The sequence below is a fragment of the Leuciscus leuciscus genome (assembly GCF_965113295.1).
Source record: "Leuciscus leuciscus genome assembly, chromosome: 25".
Taxonomy (NCBI): domain Eukaryota; kingdom Metazoa; phylum Chordata; class Actinopteri; order Cypriniformes; family Leuciscidae; genus Leuciscus; species Leuciscus leuciscus.
In genome coordinates, this window is record NC_138724.1 from 4415127 (window position 1) to 4434328 (window position 19202).

The window sequence follows — 19202 nt, forward strand, 5'->3', positions numbered from 1 at the left end:
CACCTGAGTTAAAGAATATTACACTAGACAGTGGGAGTCTAGTGCATGTTACAGATTATGAACATATTTACAGTATTTTGAGTAGTATGAATAATATAAATATAAATATCACCTGAGTTAGAGAATATTACACTAGACAGTGGGAGTCTAGTGCATGTTACAGATTATGAACATATTTACAGTATTTTGAGTAGTATGAATAATATAAATATAAATATCACCTGAGTTAAGAGAATATTGCACTAGACAGTGGGAGTATTGCACTTACAGGCATATGCCTTGGGGGGCATGTTAAGTGTTCAGAAGGGAAATGGCCTGTGGAAAGAAACTGTTCCTGTGCCTGGATGTTCTTGTGGCCAGTGATCTGTGTCGCCGTCCTGACGGTAACAGTTCAAACAGGGGGTGTCCAGGGTGAGTGGAGTCTGTGATGATTTTACCTGCTCTCTTCCTCACTCTGGAAGAGTACAGGTCCTGGAGGGTTGGCAGGGGGGCACCAATAATCCTCTCTGCTGTCCGGACTGTCCGTTGTAGTCTCCTGATGTCCGATTTGGTAGCTGAACCAAACCAGACAGTGATGGAAGTGCTTAAAACAGACTCAATGACGGCTGAGTAGAACTGGATCAGCAGCTCCTGTGGCAGATTGAACTTCTTCAGCTGGCGAAGGAAGTACAGTCTCTGCTGGGCCTTTTTCACAATGGAGTCAATGTGATTTGCCCACTTCAGGTCCTGAGAGATGGTAGAGCCCAGGAACCTGAATGACTCCACTGCTTCCACAGTGCTGTTCATGATGGTGAGAGGGGGGAGTGCTGGGGATTTTCTCCTGAAATCCACAATCATCTCCACTGTTTTGAGCGTGTTCAGCTCAAGGTTGTTATAGCTGCACCAGACAGCCAGCTGTTCAACCCCCAGTCTGTAAGCAGACTCGTCACCATTTTGGATGAGACCGATGACGGTGGTGTCGTCTGCAAATTTCAGGAGCTTGACAGAGGGGTCTTTAGAAGTGCAGTCATTAGTGTACAGGGAGAAGAGCAGTGGGGAGAGAACGCACCCTTGGGGGGCGCCAGTGCTGATGGTGAGGGTCCTGGATGTGAGCTTCCCCAGTCTCACTCGCTGCTGCCGGTCGGTCAGGAAGCTGGAGATCCACTGACAGATTGAGGATGGCATGGAGAGCTGAGTCAGTTTGGCTGTGAGAAGATCAGGGATGATGGTATTGAAGGCCGAACTGAAGTCCACAAATAAGATCCGTGCATAAGTCCCAGGTCTGTCAAGATGTTGCAGGATATAGTGCAGTCCCATGTTGACTGCATCATCCACAGACCTGTTTGCTCTGTAAGCAAACTGAAAGGGATCCAGCAGGGGTCCAGTGATGTCCTTCAGAAAGGCTAACACCAGTCTTTCAAACGACTTCATGACCACAGACGTGAGAGCGACAGGTCTGTAGTCATTAAGTCCAGTGATTTTAGGTTTTTTGGGAACCGGAATGATAGTGGAGCGTTTGAAGCAGCAGGGAACTTCACACTGCTCCAATGATCTGTTGAAGATCTGCGTGAAGACTGGGGCCAGTTGGTCAGCGCAGGCTTTTAGACAAGCAGATGAGATGCCGTCTGGGCCTGAAGCTTTCCTAGTCTTCTGTTTTTTGAAGACTCGGCTCACGTCCTCCACACAGACCTTAAGCTCAGGTTGGATGGCAGAAGGGGGGAGGAGAGGGGTTGCAGGAGGTGATGGTGGATGTGTGAAGTGCACATCAGAGCGGGTGTGAGGTGTGAGTCTGGGCTTCTCAAACCTGCAATAGAATGCATTGAGAGTGTCAGCCAGTTGTTGATTCTCCACAGATCGGGGGGATGGTGATTTGTAGTTGGTGATGTTCCTCAGGCCTCTCCAGACTGATGCCGGGTCGTTGGCTGAAAACTGGGTTTTCAGCTTTTCAGAGTAGCTTCTTTTAGCAACTCTGATCTCCTTTGTCAGTCTGTTTCTGGCCTGGTTATACAAGATTTTATCCCCACTTCTGTAAGCATCCTCTTTGGCATGACGAAGCTGTTTGAGTTTCCCAGTAAACCATGGTTTATCATTAGTGAATGATAAGAATGTCCTGGTAGGAATGCATGTATCCTCACAGAAACTGATATATGATGTTACAGTATCTGTGAGCTCATCCAGATCGGTGGCTGCAGCTTCAAAAACAGTCCAATCAGTGCAATCGAAGCAGGCCTGTAGATCCTGCTCTGCTTCGTTGGTCCATCTTTTTACAGTCCTTATTACAGGTTTAGCTGATTTCAGTTTCTGCCTGTAGGTCGGTATAAGATGAACCAAACAATGATCAGAGAGCCCCAAAGCTGCCCGTGGGACGGAGTGATACGCATTCTTTATCGTGGTGTAACAGTGGTCCAATATATTACTGTCTCTGGTAGGACATGTAACATGCTGTCTGTATTTTGGCAGTTCACGGGAGAGATTTGCTTTGTTAAAATCCCCAAGAATGATTAAAAGAGAGTCTGGGTACCTTTGTTCCATTTCAGCTATATGTTCAGCCAGCTGTTGTATCGCCGCGCTCACACACGCGTCTGGAGGAATGTAAACATTCGCGAGAATGAATGAGGAAAACTCCCGCGGCGAGTAGAAAGGTTTACAGTTTATGAAATGTGCCTCTAAATTAGGAGAGCACATCTTCTTCAGTGTTGTTACATCTGAACACCAACTTTCGTTAATGTAGAAACACAATCCACCACCTCTCGTTTTCCCCGTTAGTTCCGCGATGCGATCCGCTCGGAACAGCTGAAAGCCCGGCAGATGTAGTGCGTTGTCCGGTATGGCTTCACTCAGCCAGGTTTCAGTGAAGCACAGAGCAGCGGAGTTTAAAAAATCCTTGTTAGTGCGGGTGAGGAGAAGAAGTTCGTCCATTTTGTTAGGAAGAGATCGGAGATTCGCAAGATGAATACTAGGGAGTGCAGTGCGGAGGCCGCGCTCGCGGAGTTTAACCAGCGCGCCAGCGCGCTTCCCGCGTTTGCGTCTGACCGCGCGTTTGAACAACACCGCTGCCCCTCCGACGAGAATGTCCAGTAAAACGTCTGAGTAATCAAAATCTGTGAAAAAGTTGTCTGGTGTGTGTTTCCTAATGTCCAGTAGTTCGTCTTTGGTGAAACTGATAGGAAAAGAATGACTAAACGCAGAACAAACCAACAAAAACAACACAATAACTGGAGAGCTCCACACCGAGGCAGCCATCCGCGGCGCCATCTTGGATCTTCTTGACGATGACGATCCTTGACGATCCCAATGGAGTTCACACTGCTACAGACCAGGCACCCTGTGAAGCATAAACAATGTAACTACTGTATTCATATTTGTATGTGTGTAGTGTCCATTTCTCCCACATACATGCAAGCACACAAATTGTATATTTCTCTGTGTTCACTGTTTTAGAAGCTGTCAAAACTAACAATCTACCTAAACGTTTTTGTATCCTAACCAAGGGTACTTGGATTTAAAATCTTCTTTTTGTTTGGCTGTCCACAGGTCTGGGCAGTCATTATTGGTATCTACATAAAAAAACTAAATAAAAAAAACACAACAACATGAGTGACTGAATTATTATGGGCTATAAATGTAACTATATAATACGTAATCAACATTTATATATGTACTATATACATTTTATGTGGGGCTATAAATGTAACAAATGAAACAATTACTATAACATGAACATTACTAAATTGAGTTCATTGCCATGAGAATTTCAAACAGCAAAGGTAGCTGTCAAAATAATTAAAGCATTCAAGTAATGCATATTATATTGAAAGCAGGCGCTCTTGTGGTGTGGGATGCGTTTTCTTGGGCCAGACACACATTTAAAAAAAATAACATCTTAAGTGTTCAACTTCATCTTTCACTCTTAATGAAAATCCCCCTTCCATGCACAAGTGGTCACTAAATGGTTTAATTGTGTCACAAACTGTGACAATAGCATGCTTTACATTCAGCAGTGGCATAACTGGGGTCCCTAAACGTTTAACAGTCAGTTTCACGCAATGAGAAGAACTCTGAATTGGCATATTATTGAGTCAACCAGAGTTTACAAACAATGCGAAATCTACATTTATTTGTCACTGAATCATTCATTCAAGAGATTCGTTCAAAAACACTGAATCATTCAGTAATCAAACAAGTGACGTTTTTATGAGTGAGTCATTGAATCATTCATAAAAATGTAAAATGTTAAAATTGAATTTAAGTCGTGATCCTCAACTTATCCAGAATTGTGCAGCTCTACTCCAACTGACTGTGTCTCCTATGACACGCACTGTTTTACACATATGCGCTCTGTTTGTTGGAAGGGCTGATTTGCTAATAATCAGGTGAGTAAACTATTGATTTAATGGGGGAATATCCGCGAAAGGACTTGTTGTTTATATCATGTTGGGCGAGTTCTTACAAACTCGAGCGATAAATAAACAAAAGTAAAGGCAGGTATCTCACAGTAAATGCTTATGCCCCGTTGATGCGGGCTCTAAGCAAATCAAATGTGAGCAAAATAAACAAACCATGTCAACATCAGTCTCTGTTTTCCATGCCAGAGTGGACTGCCTGTTGCTTGCCTGCTGGTTAGCCTTGGCTCTCTTCGGGACAGGTGCTTGGACAAGTTCATTGTCACATCTGTAAAAAACAAAACAAAACACACTGTGAGCATACTGATAACACAATCAAAGACACTGTATTATTATCATTATCGATCACTAATGGCCATGGATTAAAAAAAAGACAACAGTTTTTTGTAATATCACACAAGAATATGTACTTTTATATTATTGTGACACTGTCACTTTAATTTAAGTGTTCCTTTGGAACAGGAACGCTTATGGTTGCTCAGAACGTATTACATTGGTTACATATAATGTTTATGTATGATGAATGATACTGGTATGTATTTCTGTGTAATATATTTAGTTTCCACTGTGTATTTTGGTAAGAATGTGGGATGTCTCTTTAAGGCCTTGGCCGCCCGCAATTCCTATGGCGGCGCGTTCAAGCTTACTTAAGGGGGTGGAGAGAATCAGCAAAGGAGGGGTGTGTTTTGAACAGATGGCGCCATTGTTTGCTGCAGCTATAGAGATTTAAAGCCTGTTCCTTATGGTTTGAGAGCCTGGTCAGCCGATATGTTAAGAGACTGCTTTAATGGGGGAGAGAAGGACAGAAATTTATTCAACCACCTGGACTGTTTATTCGTGTGCGCGTCTCCGGTAAGAGGACGTGCTCGGACCCAAACTTGCCAACTGTGTGAGTTAACATTGTCCGACGATCTACGGAGCTGGTGAGATCAGCTTCATTTTTGTATCTTGTTGGTGTGGTATACCACTGGATCAACGCTCTACTTTTTTCCTTTTTTTTGTTGTTGTTGTGGATTACGTTTTTTCCGTTACGTTCCGACAAAGGATTAATCTCGTGGACTAACTGTTTCCTGGTTGGAAAGACTGTAGCGCGGTCCTGAGCCAGCCTGGAAGGTTTCTTTGAGTTGGAACTTTTAGTTTAATTTTGTGGACTGGGACAAGAAAGGGGGAATTGTGGGGTTGCACGGGATATTTGATTCCTTTATAATATACCGCGCTAAGCGCGTCATTCAATTGAACTGTTGGGTGAGTCTTTTGTTGATGATGTTCAGCGCCGTCTGAATATTTGTTTGTTGCTGTGTGCCTTATCAACTTCTTTACACCTTTTTCTTAGGCATATTTATCTGTTTAAAGTCCCACTCCGATCATATTTTTGAGCTATTTTTAAACATTCTCAGTGGTCTTTAAATTATGATTATGCCATTTTTAGCCAAAATCACAAAACCTGTGCCGTTTTCTGGGACTTCGCTTCAGCAGAGCGGCAGTAGCTCATTAGCAATTCGCCTCTGCGTTGTGGGCGGAGCCGTTGGCACGGAGACGACCCTCCCCCTCCTCGTTGCTGAGAAATCTCTCTCCCTCCCGCTAGCTGTCACCTAGCTTTTCAACCCCAACCTGTCATTACCGCTAGCTGTCACCTAGTTTTTCACCCCCAACCTGTCATTACCATTGCAACAAAAATGGAGAACAATATTGGAGCTATCCAGCCCTACAGTTTTGAGCCAGATGCCAGCTCGGACGAGGAACAAGATGAACAAGAGGACGTACATAGTTCAAGTCGTCTACAAGTGGATGTATCAGAATGGTATTGTCTTTGTAATCTCTTGAACTGACTATTTTCAGGCCAATATCTCCTAATAACATGTTAGTAAATAAATATGTTTGTGGACATGCTCCAAACATTTAGTCAGATTAGCCTTTTTGAAGTTTTCATAGCTATCACACAAAGAATAAATCATAGTGCTGCAGAATCAAATCTAAATTTAAGTTCACATATAGAGCACATTGAAAACCTAAGTCTAAAGTTAAATTGTGCATGTATTTATTATTCCCCCCCTCCCCCATCAGGTGCTCATGTGGTAAATGCATTACAATGCCCATTGTTTCTGAGAATATTTGCTGCTGGGAAATACCCAAGGTAGATTATATGATGCTATAAATTACTTATTTACAATTGTATTGATAATTATTTTGTCTCCAATATAGGCCACTGTCCACATAATTGATGCTGTCGGTATTTCTCCCCTTTTAGGTTGTTGTCAAACTAAGGGCTCTACTGCAGCCTCCTACCTGTATGAGTCTTCACCCAGGATTAGAGCCAGTGTGCCTGGATGAATTTGCACTTGAGAACGCCCTAAATATTTTCAGAGCCCTCCACGGCCCTTTGCTAATAAATGTTTATAATGCGTAAGTAAAATACTGTTTCCTATTCAGTAATAAAATATATAATACTAAAATACAGTTCCTGCACATCAAAAGATGCATAGGAGAAATCACAAGATCCCACATCGTGTTGTGTCAAAAATGTCTGCATTTCAGATTTTTGTAGTACAAAATATTGCAACAAATAATGATTTACTAAAACAGTAATCACATTTTATTATTATTATTATTAAAGTATACATTTAAGTATATACAGTAGTTATAATCTTGCATTTTTTCACAGGCAGAGGAGGTATCTGGCCTACCGCCAGTTTGTCAGCTGGGTGTGGGGGTACTTGGGCCATGGCAATAGAATAGTGATCCCATCCTGTGTCGTGGTCAGCATCCGCCAGCAGTATCCAGACCCTGAGGGAAATTATGTTGGCTTCTTACACCACTAGATCTCTCTATATCTATATATATCTATATCTATATCTATATTCTATCTATCTATATCTATATTCTATCTATCTATATCTATATTCTATCTATCTATATCCTATCTATCTATCTATCTATCTATCTATCTATCTATCTATCTATCTATCTATCTATCTATCTATCTTGTCCTGACCCTGACTCCAGGCACTGTCTGTTAATGATTGAAATTAAACATCATATGAATTAAAATAATCAACCAGAAAGAATAGACTGCCATGTCATTTGTGTTTGAGGTCTACCAAGACGCAAAATAAAGTGCATCAGTGGCTGAAGCGAGATACATAGGCAGCAACAGCCTCTTGCTTGTCTGGTCTGTGGAACTGAGAACACAGGGTGTCTGGGATCTTCAGTTCCTGAATCTCAACAGTGAATTTTGCTGGTTCATGCAGCACCTCGTCGAAGAAGACGCGCATTAGGTTGTCCACATAGGCTGGGAAGAAAAGATAATCATTAATCTGTATGTACCAAAAAAATAAATAAAAATAAAACAATTATTGATATGTCTTTAATCTACCATATGATGGTTTTTTCTTCAGTGGCTGGATCGTGTGTTTTCCTTTCTTGTGCTTGGGGTATTTGATCTTGTATGCTGGTGTTCCGTCTCTAGACGTCAGCTGTTCCTTGTTTCCATTTTCATTAAAATGCAGCGAAGCGAGATACAACCTGAAATCACAAATATATAAAATGGCCATCCGAAAAAACAAATGAATAAATTCCAACCTGGATTCAACTAAGAATATAGGTGAGAGACAGGTGTGTGCTTTTCAAAATAACAAATAAATTTACTTCTGTTTACCTGCATAGCATTCCCCTGTAGGAGAAGACGACATTTTTGGGGGCAAATCGCAGAATAACGCTGTGGAAACCCTCAATGGCCGATGTTTGGTGCTTTGGGCTGAGTTTTGCCACACCTTTTAAGAGGTATTTGTTTGACACAATCCTCTGCAGTTTAAATAAAGCCGTTGATGCTGCAATTAAAATATTGATAGCATTAATATTAGAATATTCTTTTTCCATACACATATCCAATATCACTTTTAGGAAAGTTGTGCAATAGCACAAACAAGTTGGCAAATTAATGTTGATATGTATTATTTATAGAAAACAAAAGCATGGATACCGGTACACTAAATGATCTTGAGATTACATGCCTGATTTCAACCACTTTTTCGGGCGGCTTCCATCCAAGGCAGGGTGCAGACACTCAGGGAAGAGGACGTTGTCATGGCTGTGGATGTTCTGGACATGATTACTGAATGAGGTCCACTTAGCTACAGCTTCTTCACCCGATGAGGAAGAGATGGCACACCAGTACAGATGGTTTACCAGGCTCTGCTGCCATCTCTTTAACTCATTGCAGTCCTTCATCTTTGCCAGAGCCTCTACTTTCTTCGAAACACCTGAATGGCGAGAATGAGCAAATGGAAGTCTGTTACATGGCACCGTGTATATCAAAGTTCAAGAACCATGTGAATAACAATTTTTTTAATTTACTTCACCTTTGGCAACATGCCAAACATCATAAAAGTGCTCAATATCGTTCCTCTCAATTCTCAAAAACTTCTGGATTTGAGAGTGTCTGTCAGTAACAATTGATGCAACTTTCACAGCAGATTTTTCCAGGAAATCGAGACTCCTAATCAGGCCCTCTTTCTCCATTTTGGCACTGCCGCCACATTCGTTACTCTGTGGGGATAGAGAAAACAATATTTCACAAACACATGATTTTTTTTTTCTATTTCACATCAACATTCTGTCATAGGTGAGATATTAAAATAAATGATTAATGCAGAAGGTCAGACTGTCATATTCACCATGTGACATTTATTTTCATAGATCAATTTTAAACTGTGAATTATTCAGGTTTTGCACATGAGCATAAATGAATAAAATCTAATTCAGAAATAAATTAAATGTTTTTATTGGGCTCCTAGACTTCTGGGGGAAATCAAACTTTACCATTTCTACGTGAGCATGTAGTCCAAACGGCCTCAACCCTCAAAAAAGTGTGAATGGGTGCTCAATCCTCAAGCAATTAAATAACAAAAAATGCACAAAAGTACAAGACAATATCCTGTACCTTTTGGACTAAGTGGGCATGTGCCATAATCTCACCTGCACCAACTGGACATCAATAATTTTTCCCGTGTTGAGGTCCATCATTGAGTAAGAGCCATATTTTGCACAGTGTCCCGGGCTGTCGGCTCTCATGTCACCCCCAAGCTCGGCTCCCCCAGGCCTACTCTTTGTTTCCTGGATCAGGTCTGCTTGGGTCTGCTTCCACACAGCGAAAACACATGGCTCCATAAATGATGAGGCATGGAGAAAATATGTGCTCTCTACTATGTTGCAGACTTTAAGTGCAGACAGAACCTGTAACACAACCAAATCTTGATGAGTTGATTATGTTTTGAAATTAGACAGAAAGTACACACACATACGTCCATTAATGCTGTATATTTTTATCCACTTCTTGCTACATTTATTCATATTTATGTACTGTTACTTACTTTGCTGATCTGTCTAAATGACGTGCCAGTAAAGTGTACTGCAGCAGATAACTGCAGGTTGCCTGCTGGGGTGCTGCCGATGATCGGCTGACTTTTCCACTGCCTGGAATAGTCACAGAAAGGACATTTCTGTCTGATTGACAAAAATGTTCCCCTGACATACTTCTCCAGCTTACATGTCCGCTGACAAATTGGACAGTCATGGAACAGAGCAAGGAGGCAATCTTCATATACAAGATATTTTACAATATCTTGTATTGGTGTTGGAGGGCTGTGGGGTGGGTGGAGGATGAAATATATCATATTTCTTCATCTCTCTTTTCATAAAACATAATACAGCAATTCGACTACAAAGTAAGTGATCACCTGACAATGGTTGAGTCACTCAAAGAAGACATGCTGGGGTGATATGTTGACTGAGAACTGTCAACTGGTTCTTCCTCAGCATCATCCAGATCCTCTGTGTCATCCAGCAATGTCTCAAGGCGTCTCCTTTTCAAAGGTGGGGGCCTTGTCTTGTCCGGTGTTGAAGTAAATCCTCCAAACTCTGCTTTCACCTCAGTATTGCTTCCAAAGGAACTGGTGGATGGATTGACTTGGATAGCTGTAATATGACAATTTTAAATATGAACAGACATGTATTACTATGACTACATATTACAGTCCAGGGGTCAATACACATCCGGTGTCACTATTTTCATAATAATAAGTGACATTCACATATTCAATTTTTCGAAACGGTGCATACAAAGAATATCTAAAAATATTAAAAACAATAGAAATCATTAGATCATGTCATTACACAAAGCAACACTTACCTTTACTTCGAATGGATTTGAGAGTATACTCTGACAGCTGGGTGGCCACAGTTGACCTTCCCCTCTTCTGTGGCTCCCACTGACAGCCTACATCTCTTGTCTGTGTGGCCGCCGCAGAAGTGACGTTACTCTGAAGAAACAGCGAAAACAGAACACAATAAATAACTTTACCATTAATCATACACTTTTCTCAGTAAGGTAGAAGTCATATAGTCAATATAGGAGCATTACAGTATTATATACACGTTAATTATTATTATCCGAAGTTAATCAAAGTTATCACCAATCATATTTTCACTCCGAGACGTCGCGGTAAAAGTATCGCATATTCGCGGCATATTTAGTATCAGTGGATTGATCGGAATTTCGGGATTATTATGACGCTACTGTCACCGCTCTATCTGAAAAACTGACTCTCTCACGAGTGATGAAACGACTGCGACAGGCTAAACTCGTCGCCACCCTGCGTGTGCTAGTCTAACGTTACTTGAACGAGCGCGGAATTTAGATGACGCTTAATAGACAGTGAAAAGTGACTTATTTACATAATGCAGCACTGGCTTTTTTTGCCAGGTAGATAACGTTAGCTGATGTAACGAGCAAACAGGCGGGATCGTTGAATTGGCTCCTGACAGAAAAGCGCCACTTTGGCCGCACTGTGCTAGCAAACAGGCGGGATCGTTGAACTAGCTCCCGACAGAAAAAAAATAAATAAACTTACCGGTAAAGACACAGGCTGTCCAGTTGATGGTGTCTTGATGGAAGGCACTGCATCAGGCTTCAAAAATAATTTAGTGACGAAGCCCATTTTTTTCTTCTGACAGTTAGTGAAACATTCTTCAGTGAAGTGCTGACCGCAAACCGATGTGTGGTTTTTAACATTGCCGTGACCAAGGAACATAATCCATCTATCTCTTACAGCAACATGTTTGGGTAAAGCATGAAAGCTAATACCACTATCTCTCCTCTTAGAATTGCAACCCGCTACCGCACATAGGTGTTGATCCGCCATCGTCTTCTCTACTCCTCAGAACCTGAGCGGGCGGGACTTATGAGCTTGTGGCCCCGCCCAGTGGAGTTACTACGTCACAACTCCAGTCTATTTTAAACGGCATTTTAGCGTCTGCTACTGATTCACCGACATTTGAATGCAGAAATACTCAGAAATACAACTTTGAGCTTATTTTTCTCAAGATATGTCCTCTAACATGAGAAAAATGCTACAAGAACATGTTAACACCTAGAAAAACATGATTTTCATCGGAGTGGGTCTTTAAGAAAGCATTGAGTATGTGACATTGTTGAAGTTTTGTGGTATCTGTGATTACTGCTTTCATTCCAAAGATCCCCTTGTGCGTTTATAGTAACACAGCTGTTTAAAAAGAACATTAAAGGGCGGATTGTTACATTATGACGATGTAAACACAATTAAATCTGTAAATATTACGTCTGTGGACTTACTCGGGATGATTCTCCATCGCACTGAGAACTGAACGACACCTGCGTGCCCCTCTGCGGGGTGCTGGAGAAGGAGAGCTTGACACATTCCTAAAAAAAACAACAACAAAAAAAAACTGTTAGCATACATTATTCAAAGTAAACTGATGAGCAATTGATGGTTATGGACACACAATGTTTTGTTGATGGGCCATAGGATGGAGAAATATATAATGGGCCGTAGACCGTCACCGCGAGTATCTGTTGATGGGCGATATACACCGCACGCATTTAGTGACGCACGCAATGAACGGATCGTTCGCGAACGACACATCGCTACATTTAAAAAAATGTACACCTAGATTCACAAACATCTGTGCATAAGGCAGTATTGAAGCATGATAAACACTGTCATAGGCTAACCAAAACCGAACATATAAAAATATAATGTATTTAGACAATATCACATATTTTACCAGAGGCTGAAATATATTTGCACTAAATCACATTACACCTAAGCAGATATTCACAAACATGCTACATTACGCATAAGGCAGTATTTTAGCATTTTAACCAGTGTCATTAGCTAATCAAAACTGAGTGAAATATATTTAATATACAAATATGTTTAAAGAGTAATATCACATTTAAAAAAGTTTACACTTGAGCGTATACACAAATGTTAGGGATATTGTAAGGCAATCGTTCCTGTAAGATGTCAAAAGCTAGCCAAAACTAGGCAAAATATATAGGTATGTGGACATATCAATAAATAGCGCCCGCCATTTTGTCCCAAATCTCTGTGCTGGATTTTCCCTCATCACTCTGAGCGGGTCTCCTCAAATGCGTTGTTTTCATTGGCTCGCTGTGGGAATCCTTGATTATTTTTAGCCAATCATGCCATTAGGGTTTTCGGCTGAACATTTGTTTTACATTTTTGCTAGTCAGGCTGCATTTTCCTCCTGAACGGCGATTTTAAACAAGACGGAAGAATTCAACTGTCAAGAAATTATTTTCACCCATTTTGGACACTTCTCAGAGGTAGGTGGACATAAAGAACATATGTTTGTGGTGTGCTGTACAAAGTTTCATGGCCATTTAAACTCCCCCACTTTTTTTATGACTACCGACACTGAACGTTACCTGTAGAAGAGCTGTCAAAATGCCGCGCGTCGTGTCCGCTTAACTTTTTGTGTGGTCTCCTCCACTTTCTTTCCTCCACTGGCGTTAGAATTGTTAACTCTGTATATATATATAACTCTGTATATACTTACACAACTGGAAATGGCATGAATCAACCAAAATCCATCTTTTAAATTAAGGATGGGAGCTTAGCAGCCGGTCCTCTGTGCTCTGTGCGCACAAGAAAAAAAAAAGATGAGTCGCACTGTAGGCAGTAGCGGAGAATGTGTGCCGGTGGCCGGAATCGTTTGTTCACTGTCAGTTTTTAAGATGTATTAATCGGGCCAGAAATGTATTGATGTGAAATATAGGGGTTAATTAACTGAGTGTCTAATTTACAAAAGATTTAGCAATGGGCTGTAAAACGTACTCGGTTACTAACGTAACCTCGGTTCTCTCTAGAAGAGGGAACGAGTACTGCGTAAGATATCTTACGCTAGGGGAAAATCCTTTTCCGCGAGATATTGAAGCCAAAAATTATCCTTAATTTTGTAATAATGCAAAACGCGTTGCAGCAGCAATGCAGACATAGGCGAGACAGCTCGCGCGCCTATTGGCTGCTCTGCGGCAACTGCAGCAGCCTATCGAGCGAGGCCTGGCGTGACGTCAGACCCAATCAGGGCACTTCGCGCCCGCTGCGTCACGTCCCGCCGAAATGGGCGTGGTCTAGGCCTATAAATATCGCTCGCAGGCAGCTATTATCTGGTTTTTCATCATCGAAGCAACCAGAGCGTGTGCATGCACGGCAAGATACGCAGTACTCGTTCCCTCTTCTAGAGAGAACCGAGGTTACGTTAGTAACCGAGTACGTTCTCTTACGAGAGGTCTCTCGTACTGCGTAAGATATCTTACGCTAGGGGACCCAGTGTAAAACGCCGTGCATGCTGAGATCTGACACCAAAGACCCAAGGGCGAAAGCCCGGGGTACATATAGTGCACAATCACTCAGTGAACTCACAGAGAGTCCGGGAAGAAGGAGGGGTGCAGCCTCACTTTTCCACATAAAGTAGCGTTGAAGGGACGCAAATTTCATCATACAGACAGGGCGGGGTACGGCCTGAACTGATGGGAAAAAATGTGGGTCTTACACAGTTTGCCCAGCTTTAAACTGTCGAAAATTGAGCTGTGCTCAGTAAACGCAGCATTCTGAGCTGAACGCATCAGGTCAGATAATACTGGTAGTTTAGACCGACAGCAGCCTGGCCTGCAGGGCGGGAACCTCTAGGTTACAAAACCTTATAAATGTAGACGGGGAGGCCCAGCCTGCCGCCATACAAATATCTTGCAAGGCAATCCCACTTGACCAAGCCCACGAAGAGGCCATGCCTCTTGTGGAATGCGCTCTGACACCCAAAGGGCACTGCATGCCCTTGGAGGCGTATGCCAGCGCTATAGCATCAACTATCCATCTGGATAGGCTCTGTTTCGACGCGGCTAGTCCCTTAGAACGTCCGCTAAACGAAACAAAGAGCTGTTCCGTCTGTCTGAAAACAGACGAGCGAGACACATAAGCTCGTAATGCCCTGACTGGGCAAAGGAGGCTCGCGTCTCTTTCCTCATCAGGGACCGGTAGGGCTGACAGAGAGATAATCTGCGCCCTAAACGGTGTGTTGAGGGATTTTGGAACATAACCGTGCTTAGGTTTGAGTATAACTTTTGAGTCATTGGGCCCAAACTCCATGCACGCCGCGCTCACAGAGAGCGCGTGCAGATCCCCTATGCGCTTCACCGAAGCGAGAGCCAGCAAAAACACCGTTTTGAAAGACAGGTGTTTCAAATCGATTGACTGTAAAGGCTCAAATGGCGCACCTTTCATGGCTTCCAGAACCGTAGAAAGGTCCCATACGGGGACTGAGGGAGGTCTGGGAGGATTCAGTCTCTTAGCTCCTTTAAGGAAGCGGATGACTAAATCGTTCCTTCCTATTGACTGACCAAGCGTTGTTTCTGAGAACGCTGCTATAGCCGCCACATAAACTTTGAGCGTGGAGGGGGCCCTGCCCCCATCCAACAGCTCTTGTAGGAAGGAAAGCACCTCCGTCACATCACAATTTGTGGGTGACACACCACGGGCTGTGCACCAGCCCGAAAACACTGACCATTTCGAAGAATAGAGTCGTCTTGTAGACGGAGCTCTAGCCTGCGTGATCGTGTTTAATACTCCTTTAGGGAGTCCAACATGTACCCGTTGATGGCCCAGACATGAAGGGACCATAGATCCGGGTGAGGATGCCAGATGGAGCCGCGGGCCTGTGAGAGGAGATCTCTCCTCACTGGTACTGGCCACGGGGCAGTACTTGCTAACTGCATCACGGCTGGGAACCAAGGTTGGTTTTTCCAGAACGGTGCTACCAGCAGTACTGAGCATCCTTCTTCCCTGATCCGTTCTATCACCTGAGGCAGGAGAGAGACGGGGGGAAAAGCATAGAGCGGGCGGCGGGGCCACACATGGGACAGCGCGCTCCTGCTCTTGGAGAAAAATTCTTGACAGTGAGCGTTTTCTTGAGACGCAAACAGGTCCACTTCCGCTCTGCCGAATTTCTTCCACAGCAGTTGGACTGTCTGTGGGTGTAGGGACCATTCGCCTGCCGGAACATTGTTCCTGGACAGTCTGTCTGGTCCTATATTCATGATCCCTGGCACGTGCGCTGCTCTGAGCGAGCGCAGGTTGCACTGAGCCCATACCAGGAGGCGTTCTGCCAGCCTGTACAGTTTCTCGGATCTGATGCCGCCCTGGCGATTTATGTAGGATACCACAGACATGTTGTCCGAACGGACCAAGACGTGGTGACCTTTTATTTGGGGACAAAAACGCGTCAGCGCGTTGTCTACTGCCAGCATTTCGAGGCAGTTTATGTGCAGGAGCTTCTCCCGTTCTGACCACTGGCCGAAGAACGGTCTGCCCTCGAGCAGCGCTCCCCATCCCGAGGTGGACGCGTCCGTGGACACCACTTTCACCCTCGAGGAAGTCCCCAGGCTTACACCTGATTGGTACCAGTCGTTCGCTTTCCAGGGTTTCAGAGCTGTAACGCATTTCTGATTGACCCTGAGGCGAAGCAAACCGGGTGCCCACGCTTTGCGTGGGACTCGCGCTTTCAGCCAAAACTGCAGCAGGCGCATGCGGAGCAGACCCAGCTGGAGTACTGACGATGCTGAGGCCATGAGACCTAGCATCTTCTGAAATCTTTTGAGCGGGACAGACGCGCCGCAGCGAAAAGAGTTCGCTGTGCGTCGAATGTCTACCGCGCGCTGTTGTGATAGTCGCGCTATCATGGATAGTGAGTCCAGTTCTGTGCCCAGGAAAGATATTTTCTGACTGGGTGACAGGGAGCTCTTCGCCCAATTGACACTCAGACCCAAATCCTCGAGGTGATCGAGTAAAATGGTCGTGTGTTCTATGAGCACTGCGCGAGATTGCGCTAGAATCAGCCAATCGTCCAAATAATTCAGCACTCGCATGCCTCTCATTCTGAGGGGTGCGAGCGCCGCGTCCATGCACTTCGTAAATGTACGGGGTGCTAGGGACAAACCGAACGGCAGGACTGTGTACTGATATGCCTGGCCCTCGAAGGCGAATCTCAAATATCGCCTGTGACGTGACGCTATCTGTATTTGAAAATACGCGTCTTTCAGATCTATTGACACAAACCAATCTCCTTGGCGAATCTGCACAAGGATTTGCCTGGTCGTGAGCATCCTGAACTGTCGCTTCACAAGCACTTTGTTCAGTTGCCTTAGATCTAGTATGGGTCTGAGACCCCCGTCTTTTTTCGGTACCAGGAAGTATCTGCTGTATAGCCCTCCCTCGCTCTGATCTTGAGAGAGAGGTTCTATGGCCCCTTTGCTCAATAGTTTCGTCACTTCGGCTCGAAGTAGATGTGCTACTTCTGTTTTTACCGTGGTCTCGACGCGCGCCACATAGCGGCGAGGGCGTCGGCGAAACTGCAGCGAATAGCCTCTTTCCATAATGTTCAGCACCCACTTCGAAACCCCGGGTAGCTTTGCCCATGCGTCTGCATGGATAGCTAGGGGTCGAATACGAAGCGCGCTCCGCTCGCTCAGCGATGGAGAAGCTTCGGTGTGCTGCAACACAAGCGTGTCGCTCGTGACATTTGAGGCATGGGGCGCGCTGATGACAGCGGGCAGATTGCCAGCGCTCGACTCCTCTGCGGTGGTTAACCGCGAGGGGGAGGGCTGGGCGGTTCCCGTGGGAACTGTCATGTCTATGTGTGGATGTGGGCGCGGGACAGCGGGCACATTTATCACACCGAAAGCATCGTTCGCTTGCGTGAAGCGAGTGCACGTTGGTTTCGTTTTTACAGAAACCGTGAGACATGCATAACGTGGTGTTAGTGGGCACTGGGTAGTGGGCACATTCACCATGTTTGAAGCGCAATCGGTCTGAGCCGATTCATGTGCGCGAGCCCTGTGTGACGGGCTGTGCTTGTGTGTAGAGATGGGCACTGGGCAGTGGGCATTCTTCTTACACATAAAGCACCATCGGCCGTGGCTGGGACACCAGAAAAATTCACACTTATGGGATTTATCTGGGTAGCCGTAAAAACGGCGTTTGTGTGCAGGCAAGCGGGTGACAGAACCGACTTGTTTACTGCAGGATACACTGGAACAGTCACATTTACTGGAACTGAACGAGCGAGAAGTTGCCATAGAAACAGAGAGCGTCAACATGCTGGCGTTTATTGCAGGCCTGCGTGCATTACAACAGGCTTGTCCACTGCAATATTGACATTTCCAGTCGCCTGAATTTCAGAGGGGAATGGGAAATGTATAGGAAAAAGGAGGTTGGTCCGTCCGCAGCGGGACCAGAAAAACTCCCTTTTTTCCTTACGCCAGTGACGCACGGAACACCATAGAAACGGTGTTTGGGTGCAGGCGAGCGGGTTGTACAACGCGCTCGTTGGCTGCAAAATACACATCTGCAGTCGCCTTTTCAGGGAACTGACAGAGCAAGCATTGACGGCATAAGAGAGCGTCAACGTGCTGGCGTTTGTTTGCAGGCATGCGTGTATTACACCAGGCTTGCTCACTGCAATACTGACATTTCCAGTCGCCCGAACTTCAGAGGGGAATGAGAAATGTACGAGAAAGAGGAAGTCGGTCCGTCCGCGGGGGGACCAGAAAACGCTCTTTTCTCCTTTCGCCAGTGACGCACGGAAACCATAGAAACGGTGTTTGGGTGCAGGCGAGCGGGTTGTGCAACGCGCTCGTTGGCTGCAAAATGCACGTCTGCAGTCGCTTTTCAGGGAACTGACAGAGCGAAGCATTGGCGGCATAATTTTAACTGCCGCTAGACCGGGATTCGAACTCCGGTCTCTCGTGTGAAAAACCAATGATTCCGCCACTGAGCCACAGGGGGGGAACGCAAAGGTTTTCGGATGCACGAGCATATAAGAGCGTCACATGCTTTCTTCGGCGTATGCTTGCAGGCGCGCTTGTATTAAAACAGGCTCGCCTGCTGCAATATTGATATTTCCAGTCGCATGATCAGGGAACTGGGAATATGTATGAGAAATTGAAGGTCAGTCCATCCTCGGAGGGACTAAAAACACACCTTTCTCCTTTCGCCGGTGAGTGACGCATGAATGGGGCGCAGAAGGCAGGGTAGCTTTCTTATAACGTAAAGAAAAACTAACCCTGACCGTCCGCTTCCAGCCTCCCTTGTTGAGCGGCGCAGTTTGCGCGGCTTGAACAGAGGGAGAGAGAGAGAAAGCTAGCCCCGTGACCGCCCGCTCCTGACATCCTCTGTGAGCGGCGCGGTGTGCGCGGCTCGAACAGAGGGAGAACAGGTATCGTCCCCCAAGCAGGCAAGGCAAGCGGGCGAACCGGCAAGCTTTGCGGGTTGGGGGGGGGGGGGGCGGAGGAGCAGTCTCGGAGAAGGATGCCAGGTGAGTCCTCAGAGTCACCATAGGCAGTACCTAACTCGCAGTGAGGGCAGTCGCCGTCAGCGAGTGCGAGAGCTGCGTGATCAGGAAAAGGGGCGTCTTGAAAAAGACGCC

General features: G+C 44.9%; 2 protein-coding genes and 1 long non-coding RNA gene across 4 annotated transcripts in view; 2 read left to right on the forward strand and 1 right to left on the reverse strand.

The window, feature by feature from the left end:
* Nucleotides 1-19202, forward strand: part of LOC309490589 — a 232142-nt gene that overhangs the window by 95144 nt on the left and 117796 nt on the right. The window lies entirely within an intron of this gene.
* On the forward strand, nt 5451-7447 carry LOC309490342 (P2X purinoceptor 7). 2 transcript variants are annotated; one of them, XM_082159453.1, is made up of 5 exons: nt 5451-6183; nt 6447-6516; nt 6631-6785; nt 7045-7235; nt 7327-7447. In XM_082159453.1, exons 1-4 carry the CDS (start codon nt 6059-6061, stop codon nt 7199-7201), a joined length of 507 nt encoding a protein of 168 aa, XP_082015579.1. In that variant the 5' UTR covers nt 5451-6058; the 3' UTR covers nt 7202-7235; nt 7327-7447. The 2 variants fall into 2 exon arrangements, 1 of the variants encoding a protein (XP_082015579.1); XR_014202671.1 differs by lacking the exons at nt 6447-6516; nt 7327-7447 and having other exon boundaries at nt 5460-6183; nt 7045-7264.
* Nucleotides 7495-11847, reverse strand: LOC309490341 (uncharacterized protein). The gene is made up of 10 exons (XM_082159452.1): nt 11291-11847; nt 10570-10699; nt 10118-10355; nt 9752-10022; nt 9357-9614; nt 8741-8927; nt 8393-8641; nt 8038-8209; nt 7756-7904; nt 7495-7671 (listed from the first exon to the last, which is right to left on the reverse strand). The coding sequence occupies exons 1-10, from the start codon at nt 11579-11581 to the stop codon at nt 7502-7504; spliced, it is 2115 nt and encodes a 704-aa protein (XP_082015578.1). The 5' UTR covers nt 11582-11847; the 3' UTR covers nt 7495-7501.